Genomic DNA, 20,606 nt, shown 5'->3' with positions numbered 1-20,606 from the left:
CCACCAGCCACTGACCCCTTTACCACTAACTGAAGGGTGACCCCCCTGATATAATGAGGAATGTTATAGGATGCAGATTTGAAATATACGCCTTTAGGTTTTGGTTTCATGTTGATATGACGAATCTGAAAGCAGCTATGATGAAAAGACGATTTTTACACTTTACAGTTTGGGGGCCTACAGCCTGCCCCAAAATTCAACCCGTGGATTGCAAGCCACAGCTCAGGCTGGATAGCCCTGCGTTGTGAGCCACAGCTCAGGCTGTGCTGGCCATGCATCACCGTAAACAACTCGACCCTCATGCAAACTTACACATGGCGCCACACAATGACAGAGAGAAAGAGATTTTTCCTTTTCACCAGATGATGCCCTGGATGTTTATCTTCAAGTTTATAATAAACAAAAACAATTTTTTTTTTTCATTTTTCACTATTCCCCTACATAAACTTACACACGGCCCTACGCAAAGACAAAGAGGGAGATTTTTTTTTTTTTTTTCATTAGATGATGTCCTGGATATTTATCTTCAAGTTTATAAAAAAAAAAAAAAAATCCTTCATGTTTAGTGCACCACAGGGTGAGATTAAAAAAAAGGTAATTGTCCAATGCATGGGTTAATAATCAAGTGATCAGAAGGTCACAGCCCATCATCCCTGTAATTTTGGTAAAAACTGCACCAATAGTTTTTGGGTACAATTGTTAACATACAGACAGAGAGACAGACAGAAGGAAAAACAAACAAAAACAAAAAAACAAAAAAAACAGACAATCATCATCATCCAGACCTCCTTTCCCACCCTAGGCCAGGGTGAGGAGTAGCAACATCCAGACAGCCCAAATTGGCCCAGTCCAAGGGGCCATGCTTCCATTCACTCAGCAGGTTCGAATCCCGGCTGGGGCAGGGAACAGTTTAAGGATTTGAATTTCATTAAATCAGGCTTTACTGATCTACCAGAAGACCCGCCGGCATGTCTTAAAAATACCCCCGCTAATACCAATACACCAGTCCTGTATGAGACAGCCCTAGCATGTTTTCAATATGGACGGTGGGTGTTAGCGCCGAAGTGGTGACATGTAGAGGTGTATGGTATGTAGGAGGACTGCTGGGCCTTGATAGCAGGCTGTGAAGCCTATGCCCAGAGTCGGACACATAAAAAAAAAAAAAAATCAAGTCCCCAGAATCCTGGCTCTATCTGTAGCGCCAAAAACATTCACCACATTCTGTAGCTTCACATAAACGTATCCAATAGTGTCAATACAGATGCTGTCACGTTAAAAAGGGGTGCTAAATCCCTGATCATTCTCCTCACAATATTCATCCAGCCAACTCAATCTCTTGTCAGTTCCCTAGTCTCACAGCCTTCAAACCTCTCTTCCTCACACACTCATCCACCATATCCCTCCACCTTCTCCTTGGCCTACCTCACATCCTCCCTCCTTCAAATTCGGTCAGGTATACCTTTTCACCACTCTATTGTTATCCATTCTCTCTACATGACCATACCGTCTCAGTACACTCTCTTCGATTCTGGTGTCCACCGACTTCCTCGCTCCACATCTTTCATGAATCATATTATTTTGTATCCTATCCACTCTCTGTACTCCATATACATTCCTCAGCAGTCTCATCTCCACTGCTCTCATTCCTGACTTTTCATTTTCATGCCACACCATAGTCTCACATCCATAAGTTAAAGTTGGCACTAGCACTCCTTCGTGTAAGCCTCGTGCAGCTGCAACACTCAAGCCTCTGTTTCTTATCAAGGCCTTCATTGCACCAGCTACTTTCCTTCCTTGTTACTCTGTTTTCCACTTCTTTGCACATTTTCCTCTCTTTTCTATCACCGCACCTAAGTATTTGAACTCTCTCACCAATTCCAATCTCTCTCCAGTCACTGTAATATCACACTGGGAGTTACCTTCTCTCTCAAAAACATCACTTTACTCTTTTCTACATTTACTGTCAAGGCACAATGCTCACAGACATCAGCAAAACTCTGCACTAGTCTACCAAGTTCTTGTTTGGTATTTGCAAGTAGTACTGCATCATCAGCATACAACAAATTTGAGATATTCCATCCATCACCATTCAGTACCAGTGCCATCCCCCTCTCCATTACTCGTTTTTTTACTTCTCTCATCACTCCATTCATGTATATATTGAAGAACCATGGGGACATCACACAACCTTGTCGCAATGCCCACACTGATCGTGAACCATTCACTTAGGTGCCCATTTACCCTTACACATACTTCACTACCATCATAAAAACTCTTGACAGCACCTAGCAGCTTACCATCTACACCACACATGTGCAAAACCTTCCACAATCCTTCTCTGCCTACTTTGTCATATGCTTTTTCCAGATCAATGAACTGTTTTCATCGAGTGAAAACGATACTCATCCCCGAGCCCCTCCGGGATAAGGACAGGTAATAAACTATGCCATTGGATTCATGAAGTTAACTCCCTCATTATCTGAATCAAATCATCAGTAAGCAGCAAGAATTACATATAAAAAACACTATTTTAGCAAAAGGATGATCCCCTTCAATCCAACGATATACTTTAAATTTTACGCTATCTCTAAACAATTTTATTCATCTTTGGAAAGATTTTTCCAACTGAAGGAGTTACTGTATATATACAGCCATCATTAACCCCTTCAATATGAGGCCTTTCCTACAATGAATAAATCTACATACAGACAGGAAGAATAGATTACAAAATGTCTCACTATAGTGAAATGTTAAAAGGTAGATACAGGTTTGAGGCAGCGGTCAGTGAAGAAATAGTGTCTCTTCTTTGCTGATCTGCTTGGGGCACCGGCATTGTCCGTCCTGGCAAAATACTGAAGAACAGAAGGGGGTTTTTCCTTCTCGATCTCCTCTTCATCGTCTTCCTTCCTTAAATGAAAAGAAAAACGTTAATCAGGTACCGTGAACCGGGGTGACCGGACGATTTTGAAGGTTTTTTCATCCTGACACAATTTATTTTGGCCAAAATACTGATGTTAAGTATTACATATGTACGTGAGCCAATAACCTTTCAGTATCTAACAGCTAGATAATCTCAGTATCTCCATCTAGACGTAGTAAAATATTTTATAGGTGTCCGAGGTCACCCCGGACTGGGGAGACTTCGGACTGCCTTGGGGTGACCCCGGACACTCATTAGAAATGCACTGAAATGGGCCCCTAGTAGCTCAGCTGAATGTTTGGACAGTTCTGGGGGGTCTTCGGACACTGCGCGACTTTTAAAAAAATTGCTGAAAAAAATACAAAAAAATACAGAAAAATTACAAGTAAATAGTAGTGATATATAGCAAAAATAGATGAAAAAATAAATTTTCCATTGACTTACAACCCCAGTTTAGTTGATTATACATATACATTATAGGGAGTACATTCCCACGCTATGCGCAGGTTTAAAGGCACGATTGTGACTGACTGACAGGACGGTTTAAAGCGTGCCGGCTATTTAAATGCCTAATTAAAGGGAACTTGGAATGGAGGAACAGAAGATAGGGAAGGAAAGAGCTAAAGAGTGAAGGAGCTTGGGAAGGAATGAAAGAAGGAGCTTGGGAAGGAGAAACAGGAGGAGTCAGGAATGGAAGGAGGGAGTAGATGAGGAACAAGAGGAGGGAGTGGAGACAAACTATAAGGATATCATACCGGTACCATATGGTAACTTAAATAATATGTGTTCTCACATTGCACAAAACCAATTAAACTAAATAATATCTCTTCTCAGACTAGAAATGTGACATAAATACCCGGTACAGAACGAATGCCATTCTATGAGATCACAGTGACTTACTGTGGCCATGAATTAACATAAAGATTAAAAATCATATCTTCTTTTTCAAGAACAGACTAGAAATATGACAAGAATAAGGCACAATAACTAGAAATATTACAACAAAGTGAACAACTGGAATTCTAAGAGATCACACAATGACTTACTGTGGCCATGAGGTAACATCTAGATCAAAAATCATACGTTCTCGTTTGTCCAGGATTGGCTCCTGTAAGTACATTACTATGTCTGACTCGTCTATGGCACACATTTCATCACCTGGAACATTAGAAGTTACAAACACATTCTTTGTACCTCTTACATGTTTTAAGAACCTAACTTTCAATGTTTGTACATCAATGACAATAGCAACAAAATACTTCCTCCTCTTTCCTGTCTCATCTGAAAGTTGTACAATCACCCAGTCATGTAGCTTAGGATTACGTGTTGGGCCTACATCTGTCTCTGCTGTCTCAGTTGTAGTTCTGGTACCAGTACCGCTACCAGTACTTGTTACTGTTGCTTGCGTCATAGCTGTCCCATCAGTGATGGTACTTGCCTCTAATTCCTGTGTCTCAAGTGTCCCATCATTACTTGCCCCTGCTGCTTCAGGAGAATCTTCTTCTGCTTGATTCACTGGCTGTATTTGCAGGTCCTCACCATCCATATCTATGACAGGGAGCTCTACTTCACTAAGTATTGCAGCAGTACCGGTACCAGTATTGGATGACTCAGAATCTGTGCTTACAGTTCCCTCTTCTCTCATTTTCCTTAGTCGCTTAGCTGTTACACTCTTGCCTGCAGGCACTTTTAGTTTCCTCTTCCTCTGGCATGATTGCTTCTTTCCATATCGCATTTCCGATAGAACACTGACCAATGACTCATCAAAATGTGATGCAAAATCACTACCGGTGGTAATACTGGCACTTGAATTTCTTGCAGGTACATGTGGGGTTGTTGCATAACCCGAGGTAGATGCTTGAGATGAGGCATTGGTACTGGTACCGGTATCAGTGTTAATCTCTGAAGTAACAGTGGTACCGGTATCAGTACCGGAATCAGTGTGTTGTGGTAGACGAGCTAGTACCTCCTGTCGGTTAAGTGGCGTTATCCCACACTTGCGAAAGCCATTCATGATATTCTTCATAATATTATCACTTATTCTATTGAGCAGTTGTCCTAGAAGCTTTGGGAACTCTGATTTTGGAAGGGACACACTTCTTCTTCCAATACTTGATGTTTTGAATTCACTTAGAATTTTACGCCAATGAGTTTTCACTGCACGGAAGACAGCAACATCTAAGGGTTGAGTGAGATGTGTAGAATTGGGGGGCAATAAAACAAAATCAATGTTGTGCTCCTCACAAGCTTCCACAACAGACAGAGAAAGGTGGCTAGCTAAATTATCCCCTATGAACACTACTTTGCCATCCTGACGTTTTGCATGAGGTAATCCAACTTTAATGAACCAGTCCTCAAACGTATTACTGTCGAACCACCCGCTCTCTGTCCTGTTGTATCGCACATTTGAAGGGCCACCTTCTGTCCAAGTGTCGTACAAGTTTACTGCCTTGTACACCACATGTGGTGGAAGCATCTTTCCAGATCCGGAACAAGAGAACATGATGGAGATGTTGGATTTTGTGTGGTTCATTACCCTCTCTGGATATCTGGTACCTCGGCGAACTAAGATTTTCTTGTTTCCTGGGTCATCAGAGAGATTGGTTTCATCATAGTTAATGATGTTACTAGGAGGCACATCTTTCAGTGTTTTTTTCAAGATTATCAAAATATTGATTGATTTCAATTGGACCGACTTTTGCATGTGCAACTTTGATATTTTGAGATACCCTCTGAGCCAGTTGGTTTTTGTGGCGCAACAGAAAACACGAACTCCAATCAGTTCCAGGAAGATTGTTCTTGAAGCGTTTCACAGTAATCCCACGTTCGTCTAAGTAGCACTTTATTAACATTCGCAGTTCAAAAGTGTCAATAGGCAGACCCCATTCTCCCAGTGTAATGACTCGGTTCACAATATGTAGTTCTTCTTCTGGAGTAAAGACAGTTTGTCCACCTGGTTTTTTTACACGTTTCTTTGTCATATAGTCATGTAAAGTACTTTTAGAAACATCATATTTCTTAGCAGCCTGTCTGACACTTAACTTTCCATCACGTACGTCTGCACTAGCACACTCTAAAAGGCTGCCACAGCGTTCCACCGTATAGTGTCTTCTACCATCACTGGTAGATACACTCACTCTCTTGTAATTTCGAGGCATTGTGGCTTAGTTCATCTCACACTTCATCTGTTATATAAATGCAAAAACAAAGATAAGCATGCAGACTATGTACATTGTACAAAATATGTTTTATTACATATAAAAAAAAGCAAATTAGATATGCTGTCTGACCTCAACCCTTTAAATATCCATTGTCCGAAGTCACCCCTTTAAATCCCAAAAATGCGTACACATTCACTCATGTCATGTTTACATACATTTAAAATGCAGATTTTAACACTTTCTCTGTTCCAATCTTCAAGTTAGACGTTAAAGTAAACCTCTAGATGTGTATAAGCGTGCGGTTTGTTATGATTCGTTCACACCAGACCAAGTTTTCCCGTATTCATTTTTTCACCAAAAAATAGCATTGTCTTTATTACAATATATTCACCAGTGGAACATAATATTTTAAAAAGATAATTATACATAACATTTTACAAAACCTATGCAACATTATCCCGTTTAAAGATATACGATATCTTTCTTCGTTTAGCAGCTGCGTAGCATTTAATCTTTTTATGCAAATTTCGTCCGAAGCCACCCCGTGTCCGAATTCACCCCGGTTCACGGTAACAGAAGAAAGAATAATAATAAAAAAGTACAGTATGTTTGTGGAATGGTGGGGGCGCTCACCATCCCACTCACTCGATGTAGTGCTGCTCTCGGATGTCTGCCCATTCCTCTCCTCCCTCCTTTCCTTCCTTCCTCTTCTGTTTTTCTTTACTTCATTCTTTCCTCGTCCTTCTGCCTACAGGTGACTTTACACTCCCTCTTTTGTCTTTCTTTCCTCCATTCTTTCCTGTTCCTTCTGCCTAAGGGTGACTACAACGAGTGGCAAGCCAAATGGTTTCCTGTACACCATGAAACCATTTACTATGCTGAGTGGTAACCATATAACCAAATTATGGCGCCTGGTGGTTAGTGGACCATTGCGGTGCTCCAACTGGATCAAGACAGTGAAAATTTATATCCAAGGGATGGTTGGGGTTTATTGCTCACATAATGCCACTAAATGTCAGGATGGGTTGCCTAGCCCCGGGCTCCTACGCTCCTCATGGGGCAACGTAGGATTGGATGATGGATGGATGATAAATTTAGGTGATATCATCATCATCACTGTCATCATCACCATCATCATCATCCTGACCCTTGATCCCACTATACAAGTGGTGAGGTAGGATCCAGAAACAAAACAAGAGAAAGTACAAACATACAGTACAAAATTATCATCATTCCTCCCTCTTCTGTCGTTCTTTACTTCATTCTTTCCTTGTCCTTCTACCTACAGGTGACTTTACACTCCCTCTTCTATCTATCTCTCCTTCATTCTTTCCTCTTCCTTCTGCCTGTGGGTAACTCTACACTGAGTGACAAGCCAAATGGTTTCCTGTACACCATGAAACCATTTACTATGTTGGGTGGTAACCATAATAACCAAATTATGGCGCCTGGTGGTTTAATGGGTAATTACGGCACTCCAGTTGGATCGAGCCAGTGAAGGTTTATATCCAAGGGATGGTTGGGGTGTACTGCTCATGTAATGCCACCCAGGGCTGGTCACTCTCATCGTAAATGTCAGGACCAACTTGCCTAGCCCCGGGCTCCTACTCTCCTGGTCGGGCAACGTAGGATTGGATGATGGATGGATGGATCAACAGCCTCAAACAATCCACTGGCACAGATTTGTTTCTCTGCCTCTCAACAGTCTATCTTTCATATTAACTACTCTACTCATCCCTTGTCCTCCAAGATCCTCTCAGTTACATCTTACATACCACTATTACATGTTCAGACAAACCCCCACACCATCCACTCACACTCATCATGTCAATAACACTCCCAAGCATACTTTCCTCTACAAGCTCATATTCAATCAGGCTCCTTACTACATTCTCTCTCATACTGCATCACACCATACTGTTTATAAAGGCTCCAACGAACTCGCATGTGTTGGTCTTGGTCACTTAATGGTGATTCTCCATGCTGCTCAATCTCTGGTAGCCTCCCTATTCAGTCCCTTATCCCTGAGGGTCACACTCTCTGACCTCATCCCAGGTCATTTTCAGTTATCCTCCAACAACCCTACCCCCGACAGTCACACTTCTCATTTTCTGCACCCAACCGTCATCCTCCATCCTCTCCACAGACCCCAGCCATCTCAATCTACCCCTCCTTGTTACAATACCAATACTTTCCAGTTCCATTCTTCTTCTCAAATCTTCAACTGTAAACAGAGACCCCCCTCACCAGGCTTCACATTCAAGGATGTACTACACATCTGTCTACTCATTGTCATATCTGTACATTTGAGCCCACGAATATCTCTTCCTTTACTGCCTAGCTCTAACTACCATACAGCATTACACTCCTAACACATGCTGCATACAGAGATCCCCTGGCAAGAATGGAGAGCCCTCTCAAAGTCAGGAGAGGCAACAGGTCCCTGAACTTCCTTCAACCACTCCTCCAGCATATAACGTGTCCCCCAATTACTAAAACCCTCCCAGACACGCAAGAGACTCATCAGCAAGATCAATCCTTTTACGCAAGACAATCCTTACATGCTTTCCCCAAAACACCACACACATGAAATCGGTGCCACCACATGAAGGCATCCCTCTCTAGCACTGGAAGGCTAGTGGTGTGATATTAACCAAGAGACAAGAACATATTTTCTCCTCCATATAACTATACAGGACGTCTTTATTAAGTAAAATCACCTGATAATAGCCAGAATACACTAAAAAAGAAGTCACCTGGATTCAAGTAGTTCAGAAAAGCTATGCAAGTTATGTGATACAGACCGAGAGGCAAGAACATTCTCTTCCTCCATTATTTTACCAGATTTCTTTTCTAATGAATTAAATCATCTCGAGGTAGCAAGAATACACTAAACTAATATGTCACCCTAGTGAAGAAATTAACCCAGCTGCCGTTGGTGCTTTTGGTTATTTACTGATGCTAACATTAAACAATTATATTCAACTGATAGAATGCCTATTGGTCAAAGGCTTAAATAATTATCCAGAATAACTCCTTCTCTCTCGCTGGTACAAGGAATTAAAGTACATTTAAACAAACAACATATGATTTTGTTCCACTGACAGAAATCCTTGCAACTAATGGGTTTACAAAAGACAATTGTTCCTGTGGCCCTTAGCTCAGCTGGACATGAATCCAGTGGACTGCAGGCAGTAGTTGTCCTGCACCATCCTCCTTCTGGGGGATTGGGAGGGAGTTAAAGGGCATATGTAAAACTGGGCAGTGAAGACTCCCACCACATGAAGGCATCCCTGTTCAGCACCAAGAAAGGCAGTAATGTACAATACTAACCATGAGATAGGCACACACTTCTCCTCCATGATCTTCTCAGCGGTGGACCAAGCAAAGCGCACTATGCCAGGGAAGCCAAAGACAGGATCCAAGGAGTTGTTCAGGAAGTTCTTGGTTACAGCATCTGGAAAGGTGGTTGTACAGTCAGGGACAAGAGTTTGCTGACACTTTCCTGTTGTCTATGGTGATGCAAAGTGTTAGAACTACTAACAGCATGAAATTCCTTCTTTCCATCCGTCCTCATCTGTCTTTCTTTCCTTCACTGTTTCCTCTTCCTTCTGTCTATAGGTGACTCTACACTGTGTGACAAGCCAAATGGCTTCCTGTACACCAGGAAACCATTTGCTAATGTGGGTAGTAACCATGTAACCAAATTATGGTGCATGGTGGTTTAATGGGCAATTAAGGCAGTCCAATTGGAGTGAGCAGGTGCAGGTTCATATCCAAGGAGTAATTGGGGTTTATTGCCCACGTAATGCCACTCAGGGATGAGTAAGCCTGGTCAGTCTCATCTTAAATGTCAGGGCCAACTTGCCTAGTCTCAGGCTCCTACGCTCCTCATCGGGCAACACTAAAACAGATGATGAAAGAATGAATGAATGATAGCAATATAGCTTATGCACACAGTAAGTGAGTATGAGAAGGAAAGGCACTCTCTGACATGTAGAGATGAATGAGAAATATGCAAGGTTAGTCAAAATGCTGGCCAGCAACTGTTGGTGAACTTTAAAATATGATACAGTAGAATACTGTGGAAGAATATACAAGCACTCACATACTGAGCTTCTGCTTATTGTGAAGGTGATTATAGTATGTGACAAGTCAAAAGGTTTCTGGCAAACCAGGATACCATATACTATGCTGGGTGGTAGATACATAACCAAATGACACTGAGTAATTTAGCAGATTAAGGCACTCCAACTCAATGAAGCCCATAATGGTTTATATCAGAAGGGTGGTTAGGGTTTGTTGCTAACATAATGCTACTCAGGAGCAAGCAAGGCTGGCCTCCCTTGCCTTTAATGTCAAGAATGAGTAGCCTAGTGCCAGGCCCCTATGCTCCTAATGGAGCAAGAAAGGACTGGATGGTTGACAGACAGACAGACAGATGCAGTATAACAGCATCAGCATGAAATGGATCCTCTGCAGGTGGTGCACTGTACTGACCTACACAGCCATATCCTCACTCAACCTAATCTAACCCTATTTTCAGACCAATGCACTAGTACCGCATCTACTTTTGTGATGAGATGCGTCAACGTAAAAAATACCAAACATTGCTGTTTATGTCCAGCAACAACACCAAGAATAAAATGTTATTGCTGCTGTGCTGTGGCCCCAGGCTACTATGAATGTGAAGAGAACGTCCTGCAAGCTGAATCAGCCCTTCCGCAGTCCACCAACCACTTCTCAAGTGATGGAGGAAGGGGGATTGTGATGGAGGAAGGGGGATTGTGATGGAGGAAGGGGGATTGTGATGGGGGAGGGGGGATTGTGATGGAGGAGGGGGGATTGTGATGGGGGAGGGGGGATTGTGATGGAGGAGGGGGGATTGTGATGGAGGAGGGGGGATTGTGATGGGGGAGGGGGGATTTAAGGGTCTTTAATAAAGGTATCACCATGTGAAGCCATCCCTCTCCAGCAACAGAAGATAATGTAAACTACATGATCCTACTATAAAGATTGACTATGAAGGTGAGAATGGCAGCTACTTGCTCCTTAGTGGTCTTACATGAGCAATAAACTCTTATGGAGAACATCTGGCTGGAATATCTTAACAGTAAGAGGGTAATAGGGATAGTTACTACTCAGTACATAGTATGAAGGCCCAACTATGATCTCCCATTGTGCATCAGAAAACTGTCCCAAAAAGGATAAAGTACTCATGTGTGACAGGGGAGGAGTAACAGTATAAAAAAAACAAGCTTACCTCCAGGATAACCACTGCCCCATTCTGTAATATTCACCCCTTCCACAAACTCCCATTTACTCAGTGCTTGATCCCTTGCAACCTGAAGAAATGAGATTCAGAGCTAATTATGTGCTAGATATATGTACACATAGTATAACAGTTAGGTAAAAGTATTTATATTACGAATTATGATACTAAAATTTTCATCTCCTACAGAGTGATAAAACTAAAAAATATTTTAAATATCCCTAGCCTCATCAAAATCCATTACCTGCTTCCTTACACAGTCATTTATCGTATCCATTCATCTTCTTGCCCTAGCATACCTCCCACTTTCAAAATCACTCACATATACACACTACAATAAATATATCTATCTATCTATAGCCCGACACCGTGATCTCGCAAAGGGTGGCCACAGACAAAACGCCTCCAAGTTATTCTGTCACCCACAATAAATCTATCTATCTATTGCCAGACCCCTCAATCCCGTTTGGGATGGCCACAAACAAATTGCCTCCAAGTCACCCTGTCCCCTGCCATCTCACTGCCCTGCTCCCAACTCACACCCCCCTCTCTCATATACCTCTCCACCCCATCCCTCCATCTCATCCTCAGCCTCCCCCTCCCTCTTCCCCCCTCCACCTCACTCACATACACTCTCTTCGTCAGTCTTTCACCCTCCATCCTCTCCACATGGCCAAACCACCTCAGTGTGTTCCTCATAACGCTTCCTATCACATCCACATCCACACCACAACGCTCCTTTACATCCTCATTCGTCAGCCTGTCTCTCCATGTGACTCCACAGGCTCCTCTTAAATAACTCATTTCCACTGCTCTCACTCTTGACTTGTGTCCTTCCAACAATGTCCAAGCTTCACTTCCGTACGTTAGAGTTGGTATCACAATACTGTCATGTAGTAACTTTTTCACTTCCATGCTCACTTCCCTGTTTCTTATCACTGCTTTCAAAGAACCAGCAACCTTTCTTCCCTGCTGTACCCTTTCAAGCACTTCATCCTCCAAACCTCCATCCTTACTCATCACACTACCCAAATACTTAAACGTACTCACATTTTCCAATTCCTCACCATCCAACCTCGCTGTACATTCACTAACTTCACCTCTCTCAAAGACCATCACTTTACTCTTCCCTATTTTCACCTTTAGGTTCCGTTTCTTACACACTCTCTCAAACTCATCCACCAAGCCTTGCAGCTCCCCTTCGTCTTCACTCAACAACACAGTATCATCTGCAAACAACAGTACAGGGAGTTTCCAAACACTATCCTCTCTCACCAGGGCCACTCCAACATCCACTACCCTACCTTGTACCTCTTTTATTACCCCATCCATGTACAGATTGAACAACCATGGAGACATGACACATCCCTGTTTCAAACCAACTTTCAAAGAGAAAAATTCACTTAGTTCACCATCCACACGCACTGCAGCCTTCGCACCATCGTACATACTCTTCACAGCATTCAACAACTTCCCATCTATTCCATATATTCTTAACACTTTCCACAATCCTTGTCTATCCACCCTGTCATATGCTTTCTCCAAATCCATGAAAGCCGCATACAACTTCTTTCCCTTCTCTAGAAACTTTTCCACTAAAGATCTAAGAATGAATATCTGATCTACACAACCTCTTCCCTTCCTAAAGCCTCCCTGTTCTTCTCCAACTAATTTCTCTGTTCTTTCTCTAACTCTGTCTATAAGTATCCTACCATACACTTTTCCTATTATACTAAGAAGACAAATGCCCCTATGATTACCACACACTTCTTTTTTCCCCTTTTCCTTTGTACAAGGGAATAATTATACCTGACTTCCAATCCTCCGGGACTCTACCTTCCTCCCAGGCCAATCTGCACATCTTCCACATCCATTCTACTACTATCTCTCCCCCATGCTTCAGCATTTCACCACACACTCCATCAATTCCTGGGGCTTTCCCCGATTTAACTTTCTTCATTGCTTCCACAACTTCTATCCTACTGATTTCTTCCTGTCTTCTCACCTCCCTCCTTCTCCCAGCCATTCCCCAGCCACTTATACTCGCATTACTTCCATCCTCTATGTTCAACAATTCCTTAAAGTGTTCTCTCCATCTGCTCACTTTTTCTCCCTTCTCCACTAGTAATCTACCATTTTTATCTTTCACTCCCCTGCTAACTTCACTTCCACCCTGTCTTACTCTCTTCACCTCTTTCCAGAACATTTTCTTACAGTCCCTCCACTTTACACTCAAATTCCTTCCAAATTCCTCATCCACTCTCTTCTTACTCTCTCTTACTAATCTTTTCACCTCTCTCTTTCTTTCCACATATAACTCTCTCTTCCGCCTCTCAACTTCTTCCACGCCCCTATTTCTCATCCATTCATTGTATGCTTTCTTCTTTTGTGCCACAGCCTGTTTCACCTCTTCAGTCCACCACGCTGTTCCTTGCACCCCCCTCCGTCTTCTCTTCCTTCCACACACCACATCACATGCTGCACATATTTCTTCTGTAAATATCCTACACACACCTTCCACGTTTCCCATCTGCTCCAATTCATATTTGCCCAATCGTTCCTCCACTTCTCTCTTATACAATACAGTGGATAATTTAACACAAGTAACATCTCACCTTGGCACAAATACTGGCTCCAGACACACAGGGGTAAAGAGCATCAGCCTTCTTGGATACTGTGATCTTCATAGTTGGGAAGATGTCTTGTAACTTGGCCTGATTGAAAGAAATACTGGTTAACATACCATAAACATTATCATAAAATTCAAAATAATTACCCTCTCAAGCTCTTCAACCTGATGACATATTCTTTATATCATTCTCGCTACCTCCAGATGATTATATATAGTTTAGCTTAGGAGAGACTTTTCATACTGGAGAAGTCATACATGGTCTTCACTCATCACTTCACAACCTGAGGTCCTCCTATGATGAATAAAACTGTTTGGTGGCAGCAAGAGTAATTTTACAGAAAACATCATCTGATTCAAGGGGTTCGGGATATGTAAAGTAATAAATATATGAAAAGATACACAGTTTTCACAAACAGTTATATTAGGGAATTTGCACAGAACAATTAGCCCTTTACCTGATGTTTTCCTTTCCTGAAAAACACCATCTGGTAGCAGTTAAACAAAATATAAATGTATCTAATTGTCTATAGGGCATTTTACTCTAACATGGCAAAAGATCTCTAACACCATTCAGCTTAGTTGATGGCCAAGTGATGTCAGACTGGAGGGTCACTTTAACTCCCAACCAGAGACTCATTTCTAACTCATAACAAAGGTTCATCTAATTCCATGCAAACACAGAACACTGTTTAAGCTGTGAGTATGGCCCAGTTCCTTCAGATGTATAACACACTAGATACAGTGGTGCTGCACAGGCTACCACAAGGGGGTGCCAGTTCCTTGTATGATGTATGTTCTGTATTGAACCTGTTGGACGGCCCCACAAAAGCACTTGCTCACCCGAGGCTATTGCGTCTGCTCGGCCTGACAGATGGGGTTCAGTAACAACTGGTTTCCTAATGTATATCTGCTACCTGTAAAAATGTTAATCAAGGTGCCTCTTGTTGGGCCTGACCACACCAACCTGGTACTTTTCTGGTGGTCCCACCGTATCAACATACACCTCCTCCAACTGGACACCCGCTGCCACTGCTCGCTTGATTAGACCAATGGCAGAATTGTGTGACACCTCATTCAGGGACACCTTTGGCCTGGAAAGTGTGGCATATACAAGAAAACAACACTGTTGTTGTCAACATCATTATCATCTTGACATCTTTTCTCACCCAAAGATGGCATGAGGTAGAAGCCAGAAACTGAGAAAGAAACAGCATTAACCCAGGATAACTATCAGCAGCATGTCAAGTTAAATGCCTGAAGAAGCCTTCTTCCACCTCACAAGCCTATCCATCTGTATACATTTTAACAAATAATTGTTCTTTATAGATACATCTCCCAAAAGAGGATTGTCCAAAAAGAAACCAAACTTTTTAAATAGTGCATCAACTAGCAGCAGTGTAGTGATCATGCCAGGGGCATTGTGTGCCAGCAACTTTGACTTTTACTCTAACATCGTCTGCATAAAACCACGTCACTTAGTCATCAAGGTACATTTGAGTGACCATGTGTTTAATGCACATGATGAATTTTCTGTCTCTTCTTCTTCTTTCTTTTGCCAGACACCTTAATCCCATAAGGGATGGCCACAAACAAATTGCTTCCACGTCGCCATGTCCCAAGCCATTTCAATGCCCTGTTCCCAGCTCACATCCCTCTCCACTCCATCCCCTCATCTCATCCTTGGCCTCCCCCTCCACCTCACTCACATACACTCTCATCATCAGTCTCTCACTCTCCATCCTGTCCATATGGCCAAACCACCTCAATGTATTTCTCCTAATGCTTTCTATAATATCCACACCCATACCACAAAGCTCTTTCACTTCCTCATTTGTCAGTCTGTCACTCCATGTGACTCCAAATGCTCCTCTCAATTAACTCATTTCTATTGCTCCCACTCTTGATTTGGGTCCCTTCAACAAGGTCCAAGCCTCACGTCCATACGTTAGAGTTGGTATCACAATACTGCCATGCAGTGACTTTTTTACTTCCATGGTCACTTCCGTGCTTCTTATCACTGCTTTCAAAGAACCAGCAACCTTTCTTCCTTGTTGTACCCTTTCAGGCACTTCACTCTCCAAACTTTGATCCTTACTCATCACATTACCCATGTGCTTATGTGCACTCACATCTTCCATTTCCTCATCATCCACCCTCACTGTACATCCAGTGACTTTATTTCTGTCGAAGACCATAACTTTACGTTTCCCTACATTAACCTGTGGATTCCGTTTCTCAAACACTCTCCCAAACTCATTCACCATGCCTTGCAGTTCTCCTTTGTCTTCACTTAACAATACAGTATCATCTGCAAACAACAGTAGAAGCAGTTTCCAAACGCTGCCCTCTCTCATTAGGGGCGCTCCACTCACTGCCCTACCTTGTGCCTCTTTTAGCCTACCCAGCTAATGTCAGATAATATTATTCTGCTAAAAGTGACTCATATGAGCTTGATGGTTAGCTAACTGTACAATAAACGTATCAGAAAATGCAACTCATTATACTGTATTTTGAAAGACTGGAGTAGCTATATTTCATTTAATTCATAAGAGTGATAAACATGACTGACCAAACCTCTTATACATGCAATTAGAGATGCGCAGGGGAGGAATGACTTCAATGGCCCACCCCACATAATCATTCTTCTCATGGATGATGTCAAATATCTTCTCCCGCTTCTCCTCAGTCAGTGTCTTGGAGTCAGCCACACCAGCTGCCTTCAGATCATCATGCCGATTAACAGGGCAGAAGCAGATCCCATATACCATTGGACCTGAAAGAATACAATACATCAGAAAGGCTATGTTGTATGTCTGTCTTTTTTATTTATATATCTGATATTGGACCTGTCAAAATACAGCAAAAATGTCAGCCACATCAACTGCGTTTACATAATCATGACAGCTAAATAAGCAGGTCACACAGGCCACCAAAGCAAGATCCTTAAGTAATACAGAATGTAACTGTCATGTGTTGCCTTTCTAATGTTTATTTTATTTGGTTCACTATAATTTATAGGAAAACTGCCTACGGAAGTTGGCTTGCTACCAGTTGAGCTTATTTGTTGATTTCCCTGATTTACAGTACCAGGCATAGCTACAGAAGAGTTGCAAATATTGGAACATTTTGTTTATTCATTAATAAAAGCTCTAACATGCTTGCATGCATCAGCCCTGGTCACCTCTTGGCAGCTTTTCCATGCTGCTTAATCTCTGGCAGCCTTTGATCCACTTCCTTTCACAATCTGTGACCTTGTCTCACTGACATATGCCACAGACTTAATGGCAGCCATTACAATCTCACACTGATAACTGATAAAATGGTATGTATGATACCCACTCACTACATATAGGATAAACTATAGTTATTATATCTATCTATCTATATCTACCCATCTATCTATCTATATACAGTATATATATATTCACTGTACAGTATACAGTATAGCAGATTCCCAGTTTTTGTCAAAAAAGGCTAAAAATTGTATACCAGCAGTGTCTACACTCTTCAAACCAATCATACTTCATTCTTGCTATGTACAGACAGTTTTGTCCAGCTTATTAATACCTTCCATCCGGTGAAGTCTCTTTGTAATTTACTCTTGCGGCAACTAGATGATTCCATTCATCTTCAGGGAAATCTCTAGTAGTGAAGGGATTTTTAAAGGCTGTATCTAACTCTTACAGTTCAAAAATCTCACCCTAGTGGAATACGGTTGTTTGGAGGCAGCAATTCATTTCATTCATTCATTGCCAGACGCCATGTATCCCAAACGGGGTGGCCAAGGGCTTAGAGTTAATTGTTTTACAGGGAGGGGCACTAATCCTCCACCAACCCCACTTGACGTAGGGATGCCAACAGCATCTGGTGTTCCCAGGCGGTCACCCATCCAAGTACTAACCAGACCCAACGTTGCTTAACTTCGCTGATCGGACGGGAAGTGGTGTATTCAACGTGGTATGGCCGCAATAAAATACAAAATACATCACAGGCTTGTAGTTTAAATTTTTTCCGATATAAAAATATATATATATATATATATATATATATATATATATATATACATATATATATATATAATCTTATGCATAGCCTAGAAATAACAGTGCCAGTGGTAAATCTAGCCAATGCAGGTACAAAATCCTAAATCTATACCAGAAGTCTATACATTACCACTGTTAACTTGAATAACTTAGTACAATCTTTAAGGCAGTACCATCATACTATTCATTTGACACTGCATCCTGTGGGGGATGGTCTAAAAAAAAAAAAAATCTCTGGCGTCTAATGTGTAACCTAACTTTGGGAGGGTGATACCCAGAGGACGAGCCGCCCCTATGTCTTGAGATGCGGCGTCAGACCAGCGTCACACTCTGGTTAGCATTGCAACACTACAATATGTTATCACTGATACCAAATGAAAAATACAATGATTGTGAAGACAGAAACATAAAACTGCTCTATCTGCTGCAATAAAGCTGCTCTTTATAAATCTCACTTGTACTCAAAATAATTCATACCCAGAACTGGTCCTCTCCCCGCCTCATCCACGCCCAGCACACACGGCTCAGTCTTGCAAATGTCTGGAATATTTGAGTCCACAAACAAAGTTTCCCAGTTCTTGGCAATATAGGGTGACAGATCCATTGTGCTATTAAAAGGATAGGTCTCCGCCCGAGATATTGTTTACAAACTTCGACTGCGCGGGAAGACAGAGATCCATATGATAAATGTTTACAGAATCAATTTGAAGTAGTTGATGATTTTTACGTTATCATCTTAATATTAAAATGAAAAAAATATAGGCTTCTCAATTCACCTTAATAAGGACGCTAAACAGACATTTACTGGGGAGAATAATACCTTCATCACCACAAGATACTTTCCCCTTTCCTCATATTCTTCGCTCACATCCCATCAACCTCATTCTTTCACTCATAACTTAAGTCTCATTCTCTCTTTTTCCATCATAAATTGGTTAGCCTGGGGAAGAAGTAGCCTATTGTGCATGTCTTAAAAGTTGGGTAACTAAAATATGGGCAGTGTGACCCTCTGGGATTTTTTTTTTTTTTTTTTTTTATGCAAGGACGAAGGAACCAAAGGCCAGGAGCCTGCAAATTGTTCCCTCCAAGAAAAAACAAAATCAGGATAACAGAGCCAAATTCAAGATCCGTAGCCTACATTTCGAGATGCCTGGACACCTGCGTTTGAAAGGCTGGATATCATAGGCAGCAGGAAATACAGACAAAGGGAGACAGTTTCAGAGTTGATCTGTTGCATACATGAAGGACTTGGAATAACGGTTAACTCTTGCATCAGAGAGCTGGACAGAAAGGGATGAAAGTTTGTTGCTTGGCGGGTGCTATGCGCCAGCCGTTGCGGTGGAGGAATGCACGCAGATAGTTCAGAGCTAGTAGGTTCAGATGAGCAGTGACCATTGAAGTAGCAATAGAAAAGAGATAGAGATGCAACTGTGCGGCGAAAAGACAGAGGTTGAAGGGCGCCAGTAAGGGGAGGAGAGTTCATGAGCTTTGACTCCACCTTGTTAAGAATAGCTGTTTGTGGGGAGCCTCCCCACACATGAGAGTTGTACTCCACGCAGGGGCCATTAAAACTCCGTGTATAAAGTCAACAACTGTGCGGAGGTAAAGAAGGCACAGAGTCGGCTTAGCACACCTAACCTCTTGGAAGCAGAATTTACAAGAGAATAAGTCCCAAGGGAAAGAAACCCCAAGTATGTGCAAGGATGATGCAGGATTGAGCTGGATATGATTGAAAAGTAGAGGATACTCCTGTGGAAGATTTGATCTGGTTGATAGATGTAAGAACTGAGTTTTTGATGCATTAAAAACAAGATTATTTTTACCCCAGTCAGAGATATGAGCCAAGTCAGACATTAGGAGTGCCATAGACGCTGCGGGAAGTGAATGGAAAGGTGAAGAGTGGTCATCAGTGTATGACTGGATAAAATTAGATGTAGGCCTACAGCTTAGAAGGTCACTGGATGAATAAAAGGAAGAGAGTTGGTGATAAGACAGCCCTGAGTAACACCACTATTGATAGCTCCAGGAGAAGGACGGTGGCCACCTACAACAGAAGCCATAGAACGACCAGAAAAGAAGTTAGAGGTGAAGGCACAGAGAGAATGATAGAAACTGTAAGAGGGCAGTTTGGAAATTAAAGATTTATGCCAGATTCGATAGAAAGCCTTTGAGGTGTTGAATGCAATGGCAAAACTTTCACCAAATTCCCGAAAGGAAGACCAGGAGTCAGAAAGGTAGGTGAGATGATCGCCAGTGGAAGGTCCCTGGAGGAACCCATACTGAGGATCACAAAGAAGGTTATGATAAGAAAGATTTTTTTTTCTATTTTGTTAAGAATAGACTCGAAATTTTTTGAAATACAGGATGTTATAGCAACTGGGTGATAGTTAGAGGGCTGGGAATGGTCACCCTTCTTTGGGACCAGCTGAATGAGAGCAAACTTCCAGCAAGAAGGAAAGGTTTAAGTTACAGACAAAGGGGAAAGAGTTCACTTAGGCAGGGTGTAAGCACAGAGGCACAGTTCTTGAGAACTACAGGAGGGACCCCATCAGGCCTATATGCCTTGTTAGTATTGAAA

At 42.0% G+C, this 20,606-nt stretch overlaps 1 protein-coding gene and 1 non-coding gene across 3 annotated transcripts; both read right to left on the bottom strand.

Moving 5' to 3' along the window:
• Positions 1-2,670: 2,670 nt before the first annotated feature.
• On the bottom strand, positions 2,671-18,649 carry LOC145409790 (ribonuclease H2 subunit A-like). 2 transcript variants are annotated; one of them, XM_080280096.1, is made up of 7 exons: positions 18,506-18,649; positions 16,560-16,758; positions 14,950-15,076; positions 13,969-14,067; positions 11,345-11,426; positions 9,415-9,538; positions 2,671-2,907 (listed from the first exon to the last, which is right to left on the bottom strand). In XM_080280096.1, exons 1-7 carry the CDS (start codon positions 18,630-18,632, stop codon positions 2,751-2,753), a joined length of 915 nt encoding a protein of 304 aa, XP_080136222.1. In that variant the 5' UTR covers positions 18,633-18,649; the 3' UTR covers positions 2,671-2,750. The 2 variants fall into 2 exon arrangements, with proteins under 2 accessions (XP_080136222.1, XP_080136223.1); XM_080280097.1 differs by having other exon boundaries at positions 16,569-16,758.
• LOC145409978 (5S ribosomal RNA) lies at positions 17,838-17,956 on the bottom strand. Its single transcript, XR_013899204.1, has one exon. It is a non-coding gene; the product is annotated as a 5S ribosomal RNA (ribosomal RNA).
• Positions 18,650-20,606: the final 1,957 nt, after the last annotated feature.

The sequence above is a fragment of the Coenobita brevimanus genome, chromosome 83 (assembly GCF_032717465.1).
Source record: "Coenobita brevimanus isolate Jiangsu-jjx chromosome 83, ASM3271746v2, whole genome shotgun sequence".
NCBI lineage: Eukaryota > Metazoa > Arthropoda > Malacostraca > Decapoda > Coenobitidae > Coenobita > Coenobita brevimanus.
This window is presented reverse-complemented; position numbering and strand designations above follow the sequence as displayed.

Bases quoted from the DNA above. Each gene is read 5' to 3' on its own strand.
- LOC145409790 (XM_080280096.1), bottom strand. From the start codon at position 18,632: ATGGATCTGTCACCCTATATTGCCAAGAACTGGGAAACTTTGTTTGTG. The intron at 9,539-11,344 runs GTAAGCTTGTTT...CCACCTTTCCAG, and splicing joins GGGCAGTGGTTATCCTGGAG to ATGCTGTAACCAAGAACTTC. The intron at 2,908-9,414 runs GTTAGTATTGTA...TTTTCATTTAAG, and splicing joins AAGTGTGTGCCTATCTCATG to GAAGGAAGACGATGAAGAGG.